General features: G+C 28.4%; 1 protein-coding gene across 1 annotated transcript; it reads left to right on the forward strand.

Moving 5' to 3' along the window:
- Positions 1 to 11,242: 11,242 nt before the first annotated feature.
- On the forward strand, positions 11,243 to 14,275 carry LOC100776094 (gibberellin 2-beta-dioxygenase). Its single transcript, XM_003532608.5, has 3 exons — positions 11,243 to 11,832; positions 12,474 to 12,843; positions 13,903 to 14,275. The coding sequence occupies exons 1-3, from the start codon at positions 11,435 to 11,437 to the stop codon at positions 14,170 to 14,172; spliced, it is 1,038 nt and encodes a 345-aa protein (XP_003532656.1). The 5' UTR covers positions 11,243 to 11,434; the 3' UTR covers positions 14,173 to 14,275.
- The last annotated feature ends 8,666 nt before the right edge of the window (positions 14,276 to 22,941 follow it).

Raw genomic sequence — 22,941 nt, forward strand, 5'->3', positions numbered from 1 at the left:
GAAAATAGAAAATGGTAATAAATGTGTTTGGTTAGATTTCTGTTTTTATTTTTTGTAAAAATATTTTTTCAAACGAATCAAAAATTGAAAATAATAAAATCTCGTTTTTATTTAAAATTAAAAATCTTATTTTGGGTAAAATGTAAAATGAAAATGTGTTGATAATAAATGTAATTTTAAGCGAATATAAAAATAATTTTTTTTTAAAACATATTTTGAGTGTTTTTATTTCTTAAAAATAGAAAACAAGAAATCAAACCAAACATGTTTTTAAGTTATTATTTTCTGTATTTTCCATTAATTATGAAAATTTGTATTTGGAAATATAGGAAGCAATAATGGGAGTGGAAGAAGTTTAATTTACTCTGGAATGCGATTCTCTTCTATCTTTTATTATGAGTCTCTCAGTCTCTCGTACCCGAAAGGAGCCCCCGTCCCTAACCCCCTTGCATCACATACTTATGGACTCACATTACAGTGGTAAGTGTCTCCAAAAGCTACTACTAGACATAGCTTCAATCATATTTGAGTCTTAACTCTCAAATTAAATTTTTAACAGGATGTCAAACACCATGATCGATGGAAAAAAAATCAAATTTAGCTATACTATTATTAAACTCATATTACCAATCACACAATTTCATTTTTTTACCAGTGGCACTATAAGTTACACTTAACCAGAACTTTTATTTTGTCGGAGTATTTTTCTTATAAATATGCATTATGATTTATGACTATACTTTGACCCATAGCCCAATATTAAGCTATTTTGCAGAGCAAAATCACAAAAATATATTTATTTTTCTCAATATTATATATATATATAATTTTTTGCCGTAAAAAAAAAGAAACTAATTTTTAAAGAGTTTGATTTTTTATATTATTAATCAAACAAATTTTATCTGAATTATAATTTTAAAATAATTATTATAAAACTCAATAAATTTATTATATATTATAATTTAAAAGAATAAACGAGAAAAAAAGAGAGAAGAGACCATAAGTTTAAATCTCTTTTGAATTGATTAAAAAAATGAATAACTAACATTTGTTGATAAAAGGATTATAATTAAAAGGAAAATGTAAAAAATATTTTAATTAAATTTATTTTTAAAAATAAAAAGTATTTCCATTTTTTCCTTTTTATAAAAATTTCAGTCATCTCTCGTTGCTCTGGAGTATGGGACGTTGAGAAAGCATAATAATGTAGGTTGACATAAACAAAAGCAACGAATGAGAGCTGACCAACATCATGATCATGACAAATCCTCTACATGTCAACGTGTCGCAGCACAGTAGAGGGACCATGTCACATTTCTCTGTAGTTTTACCACGTGTTGGAACTTTTTTTCCTTTTCATGACATTTCGGATTGTTGCCATTAACGTTTTAAATTTTAATGGATGAGAACCCGAAACGTTTGCTTTCAGATGCCACCACGAATGAAAAGTTTGTGCATTTATTGTTATGCATGCCAACTGCAGCATAGCAACAACTTGTGTTTCTAATCGATGGCCGTATAATATAACATTGCCCTACAGATGTACGTAAGTACCTGTTATGTGGTGTCTAATGAACAAACAAAACATGTCCATTTTCATTATTAATTCTTTCTTCTTCCTTTTTTCTTTCATAGAGGCTAGAATTAATATATTCTCACAACCTTAAAATCATAAAATTAATCCTTGAGACATAAAAATAATTGAAGAATATTTTGTTTTTTTTTCTAATAATATCATCTCTTTATGTACAGTTAAAAAATTGAACTCCTAATAACAAGAAACTCATCAGTTATGTACCAACTATACTAAAACTCATAGTTTCATTATTCTCTCTACCCCAACTGAATAATGAATAATGTCTATTTGTTTTTTTTATCAGGAGTAAATATCTTAAAACTTTCACATTAATGTAGTACCTTAAGTTGTGAGGCTCTTTAATTTAATGGACTAATATTCTTCTTTCGTTGTTTAGTTCTAACGATTGGTGTTAGGCTACATAAAGAACTATCTATAAGTTGGAGTAAGATACAATACTGAATATAGATAGGTGAGTCTTGAGTGCATGTCAAAAGGGAAAATGATTATCATATTTGGGTCAGTGTTATTAGAAGGTGTCAATGGTTATAAAGTCTTAATTTGATATTTAAACCATCAAACTCTTATTTAATGAGTTTTTATCTTTTGGATTGTACCTGTGCTTAAGTTTTAACAAAAACGAACACATGTCACTCATGCAAACAAATGCAAATCATTCTTTCGTTCTATCCTTTCTAAATAAGGATGGTTATTTTCTTTTGATAAATATCTTATTTCGGCAATTATAATTAAATACTAAATATAAATATATCTTTTAATATTTAAATTTTAGGGATAAATTTGATTGAATAGAAGATAATGAAAAAATATATATAATATAATAAAATAAAAAAAATGTGAGATTCATACTAAGTATTGTAAATTTTCCTTCAATTCATCTTTCCCTCTCGGCAATCAAACCATTCCTAATTCATCACGTTGTGATGATAAGTTTCTTCAGTATAGATGACAGTTAATATAGTCAGTTAATTGCTAACTCAGGACACAATATCTAGATACTTGCTTTTGTTGTCGAACAATGATTGGACATTTTTGATCTAAAAATGACAAATCATTTCCCATCGGTCAGGTCAATTTTAACTTTTTAGACTTCCTGGCATATATAGGCCAACGAAATGATGATCACCATGTGAGGAGTATTAACAGTAGTCTACACTCGTTGGACAACTTGATCTGTGTTTTATTATCTGAAAGAAAATAGTTTACATGCAATTTTTTAAGCCTAACATATCATTAATTACATACAATTTACATAGTTTAATTAAGTTCTTCCAATCTCAATATCAAAGGTAAATTAATCTCGCATTCCAGAATTTCCCTGATTAGCTTTTCACTGCCGAATTATTATTTCCTTAATTTGTAAAATATATTGCATGACTACTTCTAGTATACTATACCTTAATTCTACTATATTATTATAAATGTTAAAAAGTATGAAATTTTTTCGTCTTGTATATTGAATTTGAATTTTGAATATATAATTGTATTAAATATTTTTAAAATAATTTTTATTATTTATAATAATTCAACACAATTTGAGCCACATTGTCTCCTATGAAGAAAAATATTTATAATTTTATATAAAAAATATAGCATGAATATGCAATAAGAAAAACAAGGATAAATTGGCATTCGATCTTCATCAAATTGCACCTCCTTATTGTCGGTGAACATGTTAAAGATAATGAATGTCTAAAAAAATGTTAAAGATAAAGAATATTGGCATGGTAAATTAGTTGACTTGACTTGACTAAATTTTTAGTATAAACCAATTTTAGATTTTTATTTATTTATTGTACCACTACCTCTCCCGTAATATTCCAGTAAGAAAATTATACCAGTTAAAAATGAAAAAAACGCCGACAACGTACGCTTACCATCTTATATGTATATGTATATATATATATATATACATATAACATATTAAAAAGATTCACATGATAAAAAAACTAATCTTTAACAAACATATTAAAAATGAAACAATTTTCAAGGACCTTACACAATATATCTGTTAAAAGATGACAACCAACATCATTAAGATGGTTTAGTACCAAATCACAATAATTATATTATAAAATTCAGCAGGTATTCTCATAATTAAAAATTGGATTACACATATATCTATATACATTTGAGTCTAGTCGATATAGCTCAGAAGCAACATTTTATTCTCAAAAACACATATACACCCATAAAGCAGTCTTAAAAACACATACACACCCATTAAACAGTACTAAACATGCAAATATAGAGACTCAAAAACACATATACACCCATACAAACAATGCTTTTGATTTATATCTCCAAATCTGAAAAAAAAAAGGTGAAAATAAAAAAGAAAATGAAGAGCTATATTCCATAAAAATCCTAGTCGTCCTAAACATGCAAACATAGTCTCAAAAACATATACACACGCATAAAAATAGGACTTTTGATTTATATATCTCCAAATTCGGAAAAAAAATTAAAAAATGAAAATGAGTGAAAGTAAAAAAGTAAAATAAAGAGCTATATATTTTTTAATCTAGAAAAAAAGTAAAAAAGTAAAAAAGTGTCCTAAACATACAAACACAGAGTCTCAAAAACACATACACATCCATAAAAACAATACTTTTGATTTATATTTTTTAATCTAGAAAAAAAATTAAAACACGAAAATGAGTGAAAGTAATAAAGAAGATGGGTAAATGTAATAATACCTAAAAATCTTACCTGTAACAAAGGCAGCAAATGATGAGTGTATCCAACACTCCTGAATTAGAGAGCAGAAGGTATATTATTTCCAAGGAAAGTGAGGTCCAAAACAAAAATAAAACAAAGAACCATGAGTATATCTCCAAACCAAGAAAATTTTCAAAAACGAAAATAAGGGAACGTAAAACTTAAAATCCTTACCCGTAAGGAAAGTGAGGTCCAAAACGAAAATGAAACAGAAAACGATGAGTATATTTCCAAATTGGGAAAAAATTTAAAAACGAAAATAGGAAAATGTAAAACCTAAAAACCTTACCCGTAACAAAGGCTCCTATGATGCGATAACCATGTTCGATCCAATATCCAACACCAATGTCTTGAGAGGATGAGTACCGAGAGGAAAGTGAAGCAAAGAACGATGAGTACCAACAGAAGAAGAGAGTAATGGAGAAAGATGATGTTAACTCGTTGGCAAGTGTATCAATTTGTCACAAGTAATAAAGTTTAAAACGGAAGTTCGAGTGTCGAATCCACAGATTTTGTTTGTACTTGTGTTGATGAGTACCCAATTTGTAAGCAAGAGATAAAGAATTGCAATGGATTAGAAGAAAGAAATAATTTGAAATTAAAAATACAAGAACAATAAAAAAAACAATATTTAATGCAAAAGATAACTTTAGAATTTAAATATGTTGGAGCCTAGTATGTTTAACTACTCTTGATGCAATGTTAATGTATTTCTCTGCTTTCTCAATTTCCACCAACATCTACTAAGACACTCAACCTTGATCTCTCGCGATGAAGAGCCTAATTTATATATTTTCTTTTACAAATCATTTTGCAAAGATTGAATAGTAAATCACATTAAGCATGAAGATGTATGCAAAGACAAAACAAAGTCACTATATCCCTAACAATGAATTGTTTAAATGTTTATTCCCAGTTCTTTAGAAATTATCATTTCCCAATGTATAATTCATAAAACTAATGCATGTATGATCAAATCATACAATAAAGATGAAGAGCAAAAAAGAAGCAATAGAAACATAAATTGCATTTAATAGATAATAAGAATAGTTACATTAAGAGGGTGTTGGCCAGCCAAGCTCCCAACAGAGAGGTTTAGCCTCTCATAACCATGAGAGACTTTACACTTTAGGGACTAATGTGGATGGAAGAAGGGGCTTGTTGACTAAAAGAAAGGGAGAAATAACTAAAGAAGGAGAGTCTCCCCTAAGGGATAGGCTTAGGCTTTGGATAGCTCTGAGACTCCCTATGTCTTTCCTTTCTGTTTTCTCCTTCTTATATAAGTTCTAAGTAGCTTACTTTTCATGCTGACTTTGCACTTAGCACAGACTTTCGCGCTAAGCATGCATTTGGGCTTCGCACTAAGCCTAGAGTGTGTGCTAAGCTTGGAGTGCGCGCTAAGCCTGAAGTGTGCACTAAGCCTGGAGTGCACACTAAGCGAGCTATCCACTTTTTTCAACTTTTCTTCAAGCTTTTTTTTTTTTGCATCAATTTCCCTTTAAAGCACTCGAAATCTTCTTCTTTTGAATTTTGTCAATCAAAAACTGCGAAGATATTAAATTCTTCATTGTTTCATTGAAAACAACAGTAAAGTGAAGAAGTTTCAATCATTCATGGTCAAAATTGATTATCAAATTAACTCAAATTTCATAGTTATCATATGAGTACCGAGAAAAGAAGAGAAATAATCGAATGAGTAAAGAGAGAGGAAGAGAGTAAATGAGGCGTGACTCTTCATTTCTAACTTGTCCATCTTCTCTACAAGTGATTTGAGAGGGGAAATGACTCTTCATTTCCCAAATTCAGTTGAGAGGCTTGAGACACTCTAAAAAGACGAAATTGAAGAGACCAAAGAGATTGGGAGGCTGAAGAGACGAATTGAAGAGGCAAATTGTACACTCATAAACATATTAATTATTTTATTACTATAAACAAAAATATTAATAATATGTTTTTAATTTATGTGTCCCTCTATTTCACAAAAAATATTTTAAGTTTATGTTTTATTTACTAAACAAAATGAAACATATATAGCAAATATATGACTTAACAGTTTAGTCCTTGAAATGAAAACATCTTTGATGTTTGATGCCAAGAAAGTTTTTTAAAAAATCCTTATTATTAAAAATTGTATCTTAATTTAGTCTGTATTGAAGTTATATTTTTTTTAAAATAATTATTTTGTAGAGTAAATTATACTAATATTTTCTGGTATTTTTCTAAAATTATACGTACACAACATTTCTCATTTTTCTATCTTTATACTAATCTTTCTAATTGTTTGAAAAACATTAGAGTGACACTCCTTATAAATTGTACTAACTTCCTTAATTATACTAAATTTTCAGCCAAAATTCAATATATAAATAAATGTACTTTTGAAAATAATTAAACATGTTACGAAACTGGATTTAGTTTCTAAATTAAGTTTGGAGCATCCCAAACGTGCCGAAAACTAAATTAGTCTTACTCAACCCATCAAGTCGGCCAACCCGGGGAGTAAAATAAAGATTTAGAGAGTTCCTCCTTTGAGAAAAAAATTCAGAGAATTAAACTATAAATGGGTTAGAATAAGAAAATAAAGGACATTCTGGAGACATTTCACAACAGCCAGAAGGTTAAGAGTGTGTATGGATAGGAGTTGAGTTCAATGCTAACCAACATGTAGGCCAAAGCTATAACATATATATCTGCTTTGGTGTTGTTTTTACTTTGAAACATATAATTTTACTGTTGAATGTGGATAGAAGGTGTATTCAAAGTTCAAACACACTCTTAATTCTTCCATGTTCTCTTTGTATTTGTTTGGCAAGTTTTGGTATCGTCCCCTTCTCTCCTCGTTCCGACAATATTATACTTCTATAGTTCTATTGTACTAGGGCAATTCTAATTTTTCTCTGGTACTCAATAATATTCTTCTATTGTACTGAAGGTATTAATATTAGTATTACATGCACTTCATTGTGCAGACTACTCAGGATATTAGATTTTGGTTTTTTGTTTTATCTTTCCAGTACAATTTTTTTTTACAACATAAAAAAAAATTAGAACTGGTAAGGATCAAATTTGATTTATGAAAAATAATATACAAATTGCTAATCACTAAGTTATTCATACTTTTCTAGTTATAATTCATATACTATTATATTTTTTACATATTATAACAATTATGCACAGACATTTTTTCATCATCATTATTATTACTATTTTAGGAATATTAGTATAATGATAAGCTATTCAATTATTTATTATTTTAATGACTTAAATCCATTTTTATTCCTTGAAAATTATTCTTAGAACAGAACACTTTTTTCTGTTGCCAAAATATATTATGATAAACATTTTAGACACCAATTATATAACTATTTGTAGATCTTATGCATGGAAAATTAATTTTATTTCTACAAAAAAAAAATCTTGTCGATTAATAAGGAACGGTTATAAAACTGTTCATAACTATTTTGAGAACGGATTTCTCATCCATAGTTCGTAATAAATAAATATGCAACGATCTTTTATCCGTTCATTAAAAAAATGCATGTGGACAAAAATTGTTGTCTGTCAGCTTTTAAAAACAATTTCTTACTATATTAATATTGTGCATAACAAATTCAGAATTTCTCCTATTAATTCAATGTCAATTATCATTTCCTATTGTACTTTAAAAAAATTATTTTATAATGTTAATTTCAGGAATGATTTTATTATTTTTTACAAGATTAATATTATAATGTACAGAAAAAGGAGTGAAAGAGCTGACAAGTTTGTTGGCTTAATTTACATCAATTTTATCATGTTCAATAATCTGCCGAAAGAGGTCAAATATAATCGAAATTCTCAAGAGAAACTATTAAACATTTATTCCCTCCTACCATGAATATATATTGAAAATTGGGTTTTTAATTTGGACTTTTCTGCTAAAAGAAAAAAGGTTTTGGACAAATTCTAATAATATTATTTAATGTGTATATATACATATATAGTTGATATCTTCATCACTCGATCGATCGTACACAAACATAAAAGCTATGATACTATCAATAGTAATTATGTACTGTACAAAGCCTATTTATCTGTGACAAAGTGGATATGGCGTGCAGGAATTTTCATGAGGAGGAATCAAATGCAGTGGAAGAAAAACTTATTCCAGGAGTTGGAGAAATGTGTAGAGCGTCTTGACATAAAGGCACACTCGATCGGAGCAAGAAATGTGTGCCTTATTAAAGTACCTTCTTGTAAGTATGTATCTATCCCCCTTTTGTAGCAAGAAATGTCTGAAGTAATACATCCGTACCAGAAGGGTTTTAATTTATATGTTTTTTATCCATAAATATTAATTATTAATTGTTAAATTTTTATTAGTGAAAGAGATTCCGCAACTTCTTGAGTTTCCCTGTCATGGCCTGTTCTCTTTTGTCGGAGTAGGTAAGTCAATTTTTTTCATTAGAATCGTATTTGAGAATTTCCTAACTCATTGGGCTGAGCAGTCAATTCTTTTAAATCAAATTCGTAATTTTTTTTTCTCTTTTCTTTTTACCACTCAACCAACTTAATAATTCCAAAAAAAAATTGTTATGTATTTATATGTACCTATTTTTGAACTAATCATTAGCTGTGAGGGATTCACACTCACTTATAGGTTTTGCTATATTGTGATATGATAAGAGTATTTAATTATATGTATATTAATGTTATGATTGCTAGCTTTTCTGCGGATATTAAGGGGTCACAGTGAAACATGCACAATTGCGCATGCATGGCTACAAATGTTTTTTTCCCTTAGTTTCTTGAGATTATGTGAAGCCTCCTTTGATCTTACTATGTAGAGATGACACGTGCATGCAATATAATAAGGGGCGTCCCTTGTCTCCCTTTCTTTTTCTCATAATTGTAGAAGGATTAATGTGTGGTTTGAAAGAGAATGTCCTTTCTCTTGGAAAATTTATTGACTTTCCTCAGTTAATGAGGTATGCAATATTTCTTTAGATGCATGCAGATGATAAATTTTTAGTTAGGGTGGTGAATATGAAAAACTTTTAAACTTGTGTACAGGTTAAAGATAAATATATATAGAAGAAACACTCTATTTGGTATCAAGGTGGAGGATTCTTTTCAGGTGGTTGCTGTTAATATCCTGTATATTAATGTGATAACTTTGCCTACTTTAATAAGTTTCACATAAATTTTAATTAATAATAGAAAACAAATTTGAGAGTCCATTTCTATCATGTTTCAAAAGCTATGCTGAAAGATGTGTGGATGGTCGGTTTGTCATCAATTGCAGATATTATTAGTCATATAGCCTTAGCAGTTGCAGATATTAGTATCCAACATGTTTTATTGCAGTTGTAGATCAAAGTTGACTTCCTCTTGTACAGAAATTAATAAGTTTGCTAAAAAGGTCGAAAGAATCTTCTTGAATTGACTACTTATTTCTCTTGGAGTAAATTGATTCGATTGCTTCTCTGCATTAAACACTGTACCGTCACTATCTCAGAAAGGCAAATGTGGTGCCTTAACCCTTCGAAAGTGATTAGATTTTGTTGCAAAATTAGGAAATATCTCGTAAGGGTATTTTTGTGAAATATAAAATGATAAAAAAAACAAATCAGATATAAAAAATATAAAATGTTTGAATCTAATTGGTAAACATATTTATTCAATAATTTTTTAAAATATTTCATTTTATTAAATTTAATTGATTGAAAAAAATTTCAATCAATTAATAATATCACTCAATTGAACTATTTGACAAAGTAAGTAATTTTAATTAATTTGATTTTGATTTCGATTTCTTATGAAATCTTTTGGTAAGTGTACGAGCCTATGAGAAAAATATATGATTTTGTGGGAATTAAAATAGGACGCGTAAGTGTGTACTGCTCTATATTATATTAATATTCGGGACGAAAAATAAAAACTTACCCTTTTTTTTTGTGAAAGCAAAAGGGAGAAACCCTACTAGAACAACTAAAATCCCCGCAGAAAAGCAGTAACAGTTAAATTAACCAAAACTACAATAAAAAAAAAAAAGAAGAAGAAGAAGAAGGAACATAATCAACATATTATAGAGAGTGAGTAAAGTTTGCTAAACAATCAACAACCTGATTATCCTCCCTTAATGTATTTAAAGTTATCCTATCTGTTACTTCATAAATTAGTGAAACTAAAGTGATGTTGGAACGTTGGAAAATAGGCCAAATCCATTGAATTTGCTTTTTGAACAGTATTTATATACAACATATTGCACTCTCTCTTCTCAAATTCAATATAGTTTGGATCATCAGTATCATTTTATTTTATTTAAATTCCCCTGAATTTATATAAAATATAATACTGTATATTATTGTCACAAGTTTCAATACGGACAATTAATTAAAAGTTATTCCTATTATAATTATATATTATAAGAGTTAAAAAAATTATCATATGCAAAATATTCATGATTCGATAATAATATAATATAAAATATTTGTATGCATTTAATTTAATGTAAAAATTAGATTTACTTTATAAATACATTTTTCTAATTTTTTGATAAATTAAAAGAAGTTAAAATAACGTTAAAAAGGAGAAAAATATTAAAATATTTTTAATAGTGTGGATGCAATTAATAATGTCTCCTTGTTTATACAATATATAAACATGAAAAATATTAATCAATATTCTTAAGATATTTGTTCACTAATTAAAATGAGAAATATTTTTACTAAAATATATAAAATTATATTATTTATAATTTTTTTATATAGTTATATATGATTTTTATAATAAATATATATATTTTGAATTTCTTAACCAATACATGAATTATTATGTTTTTCTAAAGAAGAGAATTAGATTTAGATTTCTCTGTCGATAGAATAAATGCCACGAAAACAATGAGGGTCAGATGGCTATCTCTATAGTTCGTAACACCTCTTTTTCCTTCAACCTTCATGCATTAGCATCAGCATCTTCATTCTCATTCTCACCCATAATTTCTTCATTTAAACCACAACTCATACCATTCCTTTCTCATTATACTCTTCTCCATCTCTCTCTCTCAAAAAGTTCTTTTCTTTTCTTAGCGTTTCTTTCGGTGGTAGCAACTAGTAATATATATAAGACCACACCATGGTTGTTCTTTCTCACCAATCAGCACTAAACGAGTTATTTCTCGTGAAAACATGCAAGAGCACGTTCATAGGGGTGCCTGAGGTTGATCTCACGCACCCCGAGGCCAAGACGACCATAGTGAAGGCATGTCAAGAGTTCGGTTTGTTCAAGGTGGTCAACCATGGCGTGCCGTTGGAGTTGATGACCCATTTGGAGAATGAAGCGCTCAAGTTCTTCATGCAGCCACAATCTCTGAAAGACAAGGCTGGTCCTCCTGACCCTTATGGGTATGGAAGCAAAAGAATTGGCACCAACGGTGATCTGGGTTGGGTTGAGTATCTACTCCTCAACACCAACCCTGATGTTATCTCCCCCAAAACACTTCAACTTTTTGAACAAAACCCAGAAATGTTCAGGTAATTAATATATATAGTTTTTTATTTTTTTCAAAACAGAGTCCCCTGGTTTGTTTTTGTTCTCTTTTCTTTTATTAAGTTTTAAAAAATGGTCTGAAACTGTAATTTGAGCCATAATTTCTGCTAGCTTTTTCCTCTCTCTCTCTATAATTATAGTTGCATTAACAGTATTTATAAATAAGTATTTTCTCACAATGTCAAGAGCAAGATTTTGAACCGTCCTGGTGTCACGGTTTTTGTCACAGTTCTTGATTTTTGAGGGAAATTACTGACAAATGAAACTGATGCATGTGATCGATAGCAGTTGACTCCAAGAACCATGAAATTGCAGTCAAAATTGGCGTTGCAGATTTTTTTTCAAGACTTTGAGAGTGTTTTCTTTGCCAATAAAAGTTGTTCGGGAAAACACACATTCTTCTCTTTTATTACACACAATAATGAGATACATAACTGAAGAAAAATGCAATAATGGGCTCTCATTCTTAGGTCACCGCTTAATTTATTAACGTGATTTAGGACCCATCCTTATAGATATAATGCGACGGAGGAAATATATATGATAAAAAGTTAGACATTATTTATTTTCTTATGGGGTATATCTGATAATGTGACTATGATATGATTATGATTAAACTTGGCAGGTGTGGAGTGGAGGAATACATAGGGGCAGTGAAGAAGATTTGCTGTGAAGCGTTGGAGCTAATGGCAGATGGGTTGGAAATAGTACCAAGGAACGTGTTCAGCAGAATGATAAGGGACGAGAGAAGCGATAGTTGCTTCAGAATGAACCGGTACCCAGAATGTCCAGAGCTTAAGGTAGAAGCTTTGAGTGGTCGAAATTTGACTGGGTTTGGAGAACACACAGACCCACAGATAATATCTGTACTGAGATCCAACAACACATCAGGACTGCAAATATGTCTCCCAGATGGAGATGGAGATGGGACTACTTGGGCTTCAATCCAGCCTGATCACACTTCCTTTTTCATCAACGTTGGTGATCTCTTGCAGGTACACATTTTAACATTGTTTTAATATTTTTTTTTATTTATTTTGGTACACGTTTTAACACTTCTCCTATCTATGATTTTTTTTTTTTTAGAAGATAAAAATGGAATTAGAAGAAAGGAAAACGTGGGAGAATAAGAATAGGATAAGGAGAAAATGATTTTATGAATATCATTGTTTTTGCAATTAGAAAGAGATAAGAAGAGACAGTAATGGAATAAAATGTATAGGTGATAAATAGAGAAATTAATGTGTGAAAAGACATGTTTTAGAGAAGAAATTAATAGAGAAAATAATTAAAAAAAAATCCATTGGCATTTATTTAAAAGTATTTATTGATATATTTTGTGACTTTTAATATAATTATTAAAAAAATAAATTTATTATATATAATAGTTTGTGATGAAAAATATTTGTATTAAGTTTTTATATTATTATTTTTATATAAAAAATGTGTAGAATAATATATGTATTTTAGAGATAAAAAAAAGTTATGAAAATATATTTGAAAATAATATTTTTTATACTATCATATTATTGTGAAGTATATACCTATTTTATTGATAATTAATTTCTGTCGAAAAATCTGACTCATAACTTTTAATATGATTTTTTTTTCATGTTTTTTCATCCACATTACTCGAACCCAAAATCTTACTTAAGAGAATTAAATCCACGACCACTCAAACCAACGACTTCTTGATATTTGAAAATAATTAATATAACTTTAACACAAGTAAAATAATTTTATAAAAATATCAAGTTACATGAAAACAATTCTTTTTTATTAATTTTTGGACGAAACAAAATTGTTTTCTATCTCCCTAGAAGTCAATCTTCTTCCTCATAATCTATCAGCAATTGGTTTGTTGTTTTTCTCCCACTCTCTTTACCTCAGCAATCAGCCTGCATGCATGGAAGTGCTTATGTCCATGTGTTACAAAATATTTTCATCTGGGAGTTTTCACCGAATTAAGGATATTTGGTTACTTGCTATATATAGTATTTTTCTTGTTTGTGCATTCATTTTGGTTTTTCTGATTAAATTTGTATACATTTCAGGTGATGACGAATGGAAGCTTTAAAAGTGTTAAGCATAGGGTATTAGTTGATTCAAGCATGTCAAGACTTTCAATGATTTACTTTGGAGGACCACCTTTAAATGAAAAGATTGCACCTTTACCTTCACTCGTGTCAAGGGAAGAAGAGAGTTTGTACAGAGAGTTGACATGGCTGGAATACAAGAATGCTGCATACAAGTCAAAACTCTCTGATAATAGGCTTAGTCTCTTTGATAAATCTGCTGATCACAGTGACAAATCTCCATTGTGAATATAGTATTTCATAGTGAATGAATGCAACTCCAGGCCACAGTGACAAATCTCCATTGTGGTCTTATGTTACATACTTAATAAACTTTCTTTTGCCACCCAAATGTGTGTACGATTTTTTAACTGCACTTAAGAATCGGGATAATAAAAAAAGAGTTTAGTTTTTATATACTATTTGTATAAAAAAAATTACATGCTGAACTAATCAAAATAATGGTAGTGTTGATCGTGGAATTCAATTATTCAATGTTATAATTTAACAAATAAGAATTTTTATAATATATGAGACTTTGTTCTTATAAACAATATGATATCATGGATCCTTTGTTCTTAATATATGGTAGATTCTCTTATAAACTAGGATTAGAATACGTTTAGATAAAGGTGTTGGAGGTAGAATTTTTATAATATATGAGACTTTGTTCTTATAGTTTTCTTTATTGTGTTGAAAATAACTTTTTTAGTAGACAATATATTTTTTGTAAGAGTCTACTTCAAACTCCTTGATTTTGACGTATTATAATCTTAGTTATCATGTCGAATTTAATTTTTTAGTAGATAATCTACTTTTTGATAATTTCTATCGATCATCTTGAGTAAAAAAAAAATGATCAAATCATTTCTCAATCTATTTGGCACCTTTTTTTTTTTTCTTCAGAAAATAATACATTCACCTTTGAACCCATAAATATTTCTCGAAATAAGACAATGTACTTTATGTAAAAATATACTTCTAGCACATTTATCTCGACGCATTATAATCTCCTTTATCGTGAGTAGAATATAACTTTTTTAGTAGACAATCTATTTTCTGATAATTTCAGGCAACCAACTTGAGTTACTCATTTTTACCACACCGTTTCTCAATGACACTTTTTTATATAAAATAATACTTTCACTTTTGAATGCATAAATACTTCTTGACAGAAGATAGTCTACTTTGTGTAAAAGTATACTTCTACCACCTTTATTGACGTATTATAATTCTCTTTATCTTGTCGAATATAACTATTTTAGTAGACAATCTACCTTTTCATAACTTCTAACAACCACCTTGGGTAATTCCGTTTTACCACATTCTTTCTCAATCTACTTGACACCTTTTTTCTTTCAGAAAATAATACTTTCACCTTTATTTGAATACATAAATACTTCTCGAAATAAGACAATTTACTTTATGTAATGATATACTTCTAACACCTTTTATCTTGACGTATTATAATCTCTTTTATCGTATTGAATATAATTTTTTTTAATAGACAATCTACTTTCTGATGATTTCTAACAATTCCCTTGGGTAACTAACTCCTTTTAACAATACCGTTCTCAAACTATTTCACACCTTTTTTCATGAAGTATAGAGAAAATAGAGAGAGTAATACTCTCATGAGAGATTAGAATTGAATTAATATAGTTCATATATATTCCTTCATGAAACAAATTTCACATTTCATTTGGTGAGTTAAAAAGAAGAAAGAGATAAAAAAGAAAGAATAAAAAAAATAAACACAATGAATAATGTAATAAAAAAAAGAAAAATAATATTAAATAAATATATAAAAACCATAATTTATTGAATTATTTCATATACAATTCGTGGAAAACTATGAAATGAGGTTATGATTTTGCCGGCCAGAATATTTGTTCACAGAAATCAACAAAAGAAAAGATACGATAGAGAAGCTTTAATAAGAGCCAGAAAGAGATATACAAGAGAGATGAGGAGGGTCAGAGCCACATACATATTTACCTATTGAAAATTAGAAGAAAAAAACGTGTTAGCAAATAATTTTAAATTAGTAATAAATTGAATAATGTTAATTTTGGGCTTAAAAACTTTTACCGCAAATAAAATACCTTTCTATAATGCATGCAAATTTACATAGATGATTAATAAGACCTAAATTTGCAAAAATATTTTTTTTTTATATAGTTTTGTTGTATAATAATTGTGGTAAGATGAAATGTAATTTTTTTTAGAGTAAAATATATTTTTTATTCTTATAAAATTGATAAAATTTAAATTTAATCCTTATGAAATTATTTTAATCCTCTACAAATTTTAATGTATTATCTTTTGACACCAAATTAGATTGAATTATATCAGGGCCTACATGTCTGAAGTTTGAAGCACACTAAAAATTGAACACTGTAGTTATGTTGAATCTTTCTCTTTCTCTTCTTGGCAGATCCTCTTCCCTTCTCCACCACGATGCTGTCAATGACGACGTGTGGATAATGCGGAAGAAGGTTAAGGAAGCTTACCCAGACTTCATCCTTGGTATTATTAATTAAATTTTTTTCCACTATTAAAGTAGTGAGATTGAGGACACGCCATTTTGATGATAAATAGTTAAATAACAAGAGGGAGGAGAAAGAAGAGGAAGAAGAGAAAGATGAGTGTGGGTGGTGGCGAGACTCAGAACGTCTTCGTTTACGATAGTCTGCTAGTTCATCAAGACCGTCCCTCCAACCGCCGAAAATTGTATTCTTGCATTAACTTTTTTATAAATTGTGACCATTTTTTAATTTACATAAATCATATTTTAAAATTTAAAATAAAAAAATGTAACGTAAGTTAAAAACATAACTGAACCTAATTTCAGATTAAAAAAATGATAAATTTAAATGTTAAGAGGACAAAAAAAGAAGAAGAAATTTATTGGAGCTAAATCTAAACTTTATCAATTTTATAAGGACAAAAAGTATTTTTTTTAATAATTATCTATATGATGGAATTATAAATAATGGCCTAAGATACTATGATTTAGATACATGTTTCATTTAATTATAACTACAATTTTTTTTTTACTGAATTAGTTAAAACTACATGGAACACTCGAACAACCCAAGGAGGTAGATTACCATAAAGTGGGAGTACATGTTCCCATTGATTTTAATTTTTAAATATGATTGTAGTGTTGTGTTATCATTTTATATTTTTATTATCTTTGTTTTTGCCACGCCATAATATTTTTTTCATGTGACCTGAGATATTATTTTGTCTCTACAAATAAAATGTTTGGTCCATCTGCTATAAGGGATATGATGAAACAGAAAGGCCAAATGCATAAAAAAATAAAGCTAAGGCTAATGGACAAAAATTCAATCATAAACTTTGTCAGAGCCTGTTTGGCTACGGTTTGTGAATCTGGTCATTCATCATTTGAGAAAATTATGCCTAAATATATGATTGTTCCACGATTGTCAAACTAGTTAAAGCTGTAAGCTTCAAATTAAACAGTTAAGATGAGAATGAAATCATTACCGAAAATTAAAAAATTCATGGCCAGCATTTGTGCAAATGGATCCATTGGAGAATGAAGTCAAAAAGCTGCAACAGAGGCATTGAGTAAAAAGGCATTTGTGCAAGTGGATCCATTCTAGCCCCTCACATTTGGGCAAATTATCCAAAGTTTCTGTTGGGAAATACAATGGAAATAAAATATTAGAAAGATCTTGTCGATGAGGTCACGGGTCAATTATATAAGTAAGGCTGATACCATATTTTTATCTAAAGTTTTTAAAATATTAGATTATGAGGTGTGTGGGTCTTTTTATTTATTTGGTTATTTTATGTATTTTTTTAAAGGCAAAATGTATATATATATATATATATAGGATGTGAATAGTGGTAGTTAAATAGAAGTATTTTTAACACTTTTAATAAAAAAAATAGTATTTATTTTGTATTTAAAATATATGATAATAATAATAATAAATAGATAAAAATAGTTTTACATTTTTTAAACAATAAAGTTTTTTTTAATAGCATGAAGACTTTACATGTATGTATAATGAACTTAATATCTATTATCAAATCTTTAATCAATTGAATTCTAAAGAATAAATTCTTTTTTTACTTTTCATGTCGAGAGGTTAGACTTAACTTTTTTAGTTTGTGTATGCTAGACTTTATTTTTAAATAAATTGTTTTATTTATAACATGAAAGATATATGAAGATTGAGGCCTTTTTCAAAAAGGAGGGATGTTATTTAAATATTTTCATATCTCTTTATCTTTGTATTTAAAAATAAAAATTATCTCATATTTTTATCTTAAGAAACTTCTTGATATAAGATAAAGCTCATTCTCAAATAGTCAACTTTCATATTTGTAAAATAATAGTTTTTATTTATATTAATTATATTCTTGGTGCTAGCAAAAAATATAATAATATTTCACTCAAATATTTATTTTATTAAATTAAATTCTCTAATTAAATTATCAAATAAATTATTTTTTTTTGTAAAGATTAAAACACTCATTTGTGTATAATTCTGTCGGTTTAATACTAAATTAGTCATAATTAATTTACTAATGAAGGTAGATGTCTAATAACACTCGATAGATAATGTCAAGGTAGCCTGAAGTAACATTTTTTTACCTTCAACAACTAATAAAAGAATAATAAAATATTTCCTTCCATCATTTACAACTTAATATTAACCATAGAATATAGTATTATTGTTAAACTCTACTAAGTTAACACATTATATTTAATCAATGAATGACTTATAAATTTATTTTTTTTTGGTTCAATTGTCTTGACTAAGGTCTTAATTATATCATAGAATTCAAACTCATTATTAAGAGTTGATGAATTCCTTATTGATTAATTATTAATTCTACAAATATTTAATCATATATAATATTCATTCAACTAGTATCCTAATATATTATGTGTCTGAAATTAAAATATAATAAATAACTTGTTAATTATTATAATAATCTTTCGTAAAAGAAAATTATTATATTTCTTTTTGATAATTATTACGTGTTGGATCTTTTTCAAATATACCCAAATTAGTCAATGGATTTATGTCTATTTATACTTGTAACCATACGTGCATAATTTGTGCTGGTGTTTCTATTCTCATCAATAATATTCTTTTTGCCGTTTAAAAAAAATCCTGTTGCAAACAAACACTTTACGTGTTGATTGATACTTCTCGTTATTCTTTATTTGTCATACTAAATTGTGTGTGATGCGTATAACGAGATTTTAAGATCAGTGCGTGGTTCTAGTTCTCACCAAATTGGGAGAGGCATTTTGTTTTCAAAATGGTGTATTTATTCTCTCCCACCTACGAAGTGTTGGAAGGTGAAGGTGTATATATGATGTAACTAGCATGATGTATCCTATTTGGTTTGAAATACTTTGTCGACTGGTTGGTGTACCCCTTAATTATATTATGAATTATAACTCTCATCGATAATATTCCTTAGCTTATCAAGAGAAGAAATAAAAGTAAATCTGAACTTTGGGGTTAAGAATAGCCGAAGGAATTGATGAAGGATCACAAGGACCAGAATATAGTGGTTTTTTTGAAATGTGGACACTTTGTGCTGGAATATTATGCATATAAGAAAGTAAATGTTTGCGTGAAGCATTATTAAATAGCAATGGCGAACATATTAGCTAGACTCTAAAGTTTATACCCAGCTAGCTATACTGGACCCAATTTGAAGTCCAAAGCATGTTTCTATATAAAAAAAAAAAAAGGTATAAGCTACCAGGCAATTGCTTCCTGCATCCCATTTTCTGTTTTCGGCACCCCTAAAATTTTCATTCCCCTTCCTTTATTATAACTTGCTACTTTACTTGGAAGAAACAGCCAATCTAAAACCATTTAATCATATAAATCAACCATTACAAAATAGTCAATCCATAAAGTTATAGGCAATCTGGAAAACAATATTCCAGAATACCTGTTCTAAAATATAACATACGTATTCTCGAATACATTTTCCATATTTTGGAATACATGTTCTGAAATGTAATAACATATAGCTTTCCCGAATAGGTAATCAAGAAAACATATTCCAGAATACCTGTTCTGGACACACCAACGCAACTTCTGGGCTATGCATGTGATCTAGACAACAACCCAAAATTTCTTTAATTCGAAACTTGTTTCCATGAAAGATTTGAAAAGGCGTCAGTCATCCTCACTAGCAAATTTCTTTTTCCATTCACGCATAATTCGTAACCTCCTCCCATGTCTCGCTTTTCTCGTGACACCCACAACCAAAGATTTGTTGTTCTGGTGTCTATCTACCACATGGGTAATATATTCTGGCTATGTAACAAGTTGCACATTTTGGCTCTCGTTCGGATAACAAAATGTTGTTGGCAATGTTGCTAACATGTTTGGGTTTCTATGCGTCTTGGGCAACAGGTTCCTAAGTCATTGTATTTGATATTTTGATTAATTGCAAGATGGGTTATATAGGGTAGTTTCACTTTTAACAACCTATTGGTTATAGTTCTTGTATGTGTTGTTACTTTGTTTATCTTGGAGGGAAAATCTCTTCTGACCCCTCCAAGGTCTTGCTTTATTATTTATCAATATGTGCTTTTACCTACAAAACAAAATCCTTGCCGGCACTAACACCATTAACAACCGCACATTTCCTTTTATCTTTCGTGGTCCATTAGATCCTCCTGCGAATGGGATTCACTTTCTCATTTCTTTCTGTCGGCAGACCTCATGACAACAACAAAGTAGTCCAATGGTGCAAGACGTAGTTGTTGTTGATCGCGAATAGGAACCCGACAATGAAAGTGTGGCTGTTAACGACAACAACAATCAACATTGGGAGGGAGATGAGTGTCTCCATGATGGGCTTAAGGGAGAGTCCACCATGAACTGCAGACGGTCGTCGGTTGGTGTTGGCAACAGTAAGAAAGACACCGGATGGTGTCTATATTTTTCTTTTGCCTTAGGCATATTTTATATTGTGAATCTTATCTATTTTCATTTTATCCTTGTACTTTTTTGTGTAAAAATTATTAGTTAAAATTTAATATTCAAGCAATATTTTCGCATTTCATTCAATAGTAATTTATTCTACTATATCTTATGATATAAACATCTCAAATTAAATCTAGAAAAAATTAATTTTGAATATTTTTTTGACAAGGTCAACAATTGTAACTATTATTAAGTATATTTTATAAACATTAGATGCATATAAAAATGATTAATTTTTAATATATTTTAATATTTTTAATGACATTAATTTTTCTATTAGTATTTCTTTTAATATCTTCAATTTAGGAAGAAAAGTTAAAACCAATAATATCAAATTAATGCTCATTGAAACTTAAATTTAGTTCAAGACAAATACATTTTTTTAATTCACTTTCTTTTACAATTCTTAATTATTATGATTCAAATAAAAAGTACAAAGAAATTTTATATTTTACAATAAGAAAAATGTAATCTCACCACTCTCATTTTCATCAAAATATGCATCATATTTTTTTTATAAAATTTAATTTTAATATGATTTTTTTAATTTAAAGTAAATGGTAACTAATTTTTCTATAATTTTCAAATGAATTATAAACTTCTCAGGTGATTTATAATATATCTATGTATATAAATTTATTAAAATTTTATAATTTTACTAACAAAATAATAATAAATAATATAATAAAATATATTACCTAATAATTTAAATTATTTCGTTATAAATACATATAAAATTAAGAGCTTGGTGGGAGGCCTATGGCAATGATCTAATTGGCCTTACCATTGCCACGGCACTGGGAAGACAGAGGGAAGAAGGTGTCCTAGGGTTTGAGAGTCGGGTGGAGTGCCTGGCGAGTGAGTAAAAAATGGTATTTTTGTCCATTTAAGTTTTCTATGGGGTGCAGAAAGCTAAAAGAAGTGTGAGAAGCAATAGCCTAATTTGCATAGCAAGGACTCCAAGAGACAAACCGTCTTGGCCCACCTATCCAGTCCAGTAAAAAAAAGGTCAAATAGTAATATATATGACTAAGTTTTGTTCATTCATCTCTCATCAAAAGATGTTATTGCATAATGTCTTTCCAGCACCTGAGTAAGCATTCAAATATTTGTCCTATTCCTTCATGAAGGTACCCCAGTGGATTAAAGATCATATCAACGTGTATTCCTTTATTATATTGATGATTTTTTTTTAAATGATTACATCAGATGCAAAAAAAAAATGAAAAATATTTCGCTATTTAAATAAAACATTTTATATAATAAACAAAAAGATGTTTTGGTGAAATTTTTTTAACTCATATAAGGAGAAATTTAGTAATTCATTTTTCATTTTTTATTTATTATATATTTAATAAATTATATTCATTACTGGGACATTTGATATATAATGGGTTTTAATGAATATTTTTATAAGATATTTGTTTCTTAATTTCCTAATTATTAGGCATGGGAAAATGATATGTCCATAGTTGGTCTCAGGGTGGATGGTGATGGGTTGAGTAGTATGTATAAAATAAGGTCATAAGTTATTATAATTTCAGTGTGACTATTGTACACTAAAATATTTTTGAAGAAAAGATATTATTAGATTTTAACGAATAATTATTGTGCATTAATTTATTGTTTATCAAGAAATGTTTACTATTTTAAAAAAATTTAAAAACAATTAAAGTCAAAATGAAATAATACGTTTACAATTAAAAATGTTTGAATATGTGCCTTCATTCATTATATTTATGATTTTAATTTTTTAAAATATTATCAGATGCAAAAAATAAAATAAAAAAATAAAGAATTTATTACTGTATTTAAAATAAATTAAGATAAAGGTAGAATTAGGTGAAATGGGAAACAAGACCGCTAATAATTGAGTTGAGACATTAATAAGAGTAGGATCTATATAGTGCAGACCTTTTTTTGTATTATTTATCACACGTGGTTCACTCTCCCCTCACTCAAATCTTGCTTACGATTATTTATTAAAAATAAAAATAATAAAATAATAAAA

This window comes from Glycine max, chromosome 8, assembly GCF_000004515.6.
Source record: "Glycine max cultivar Williams 82 chromosome 8, Glycine_max_v4.0, whole genome shotgun sequence".
In the NCBI taxonomy this organism is placed as follows: Eukaryota; Viridiplantae; Streptophyta; class Magnoliopsida; order Fabales; family Fabaceae; genus Glycine; species Glycine max.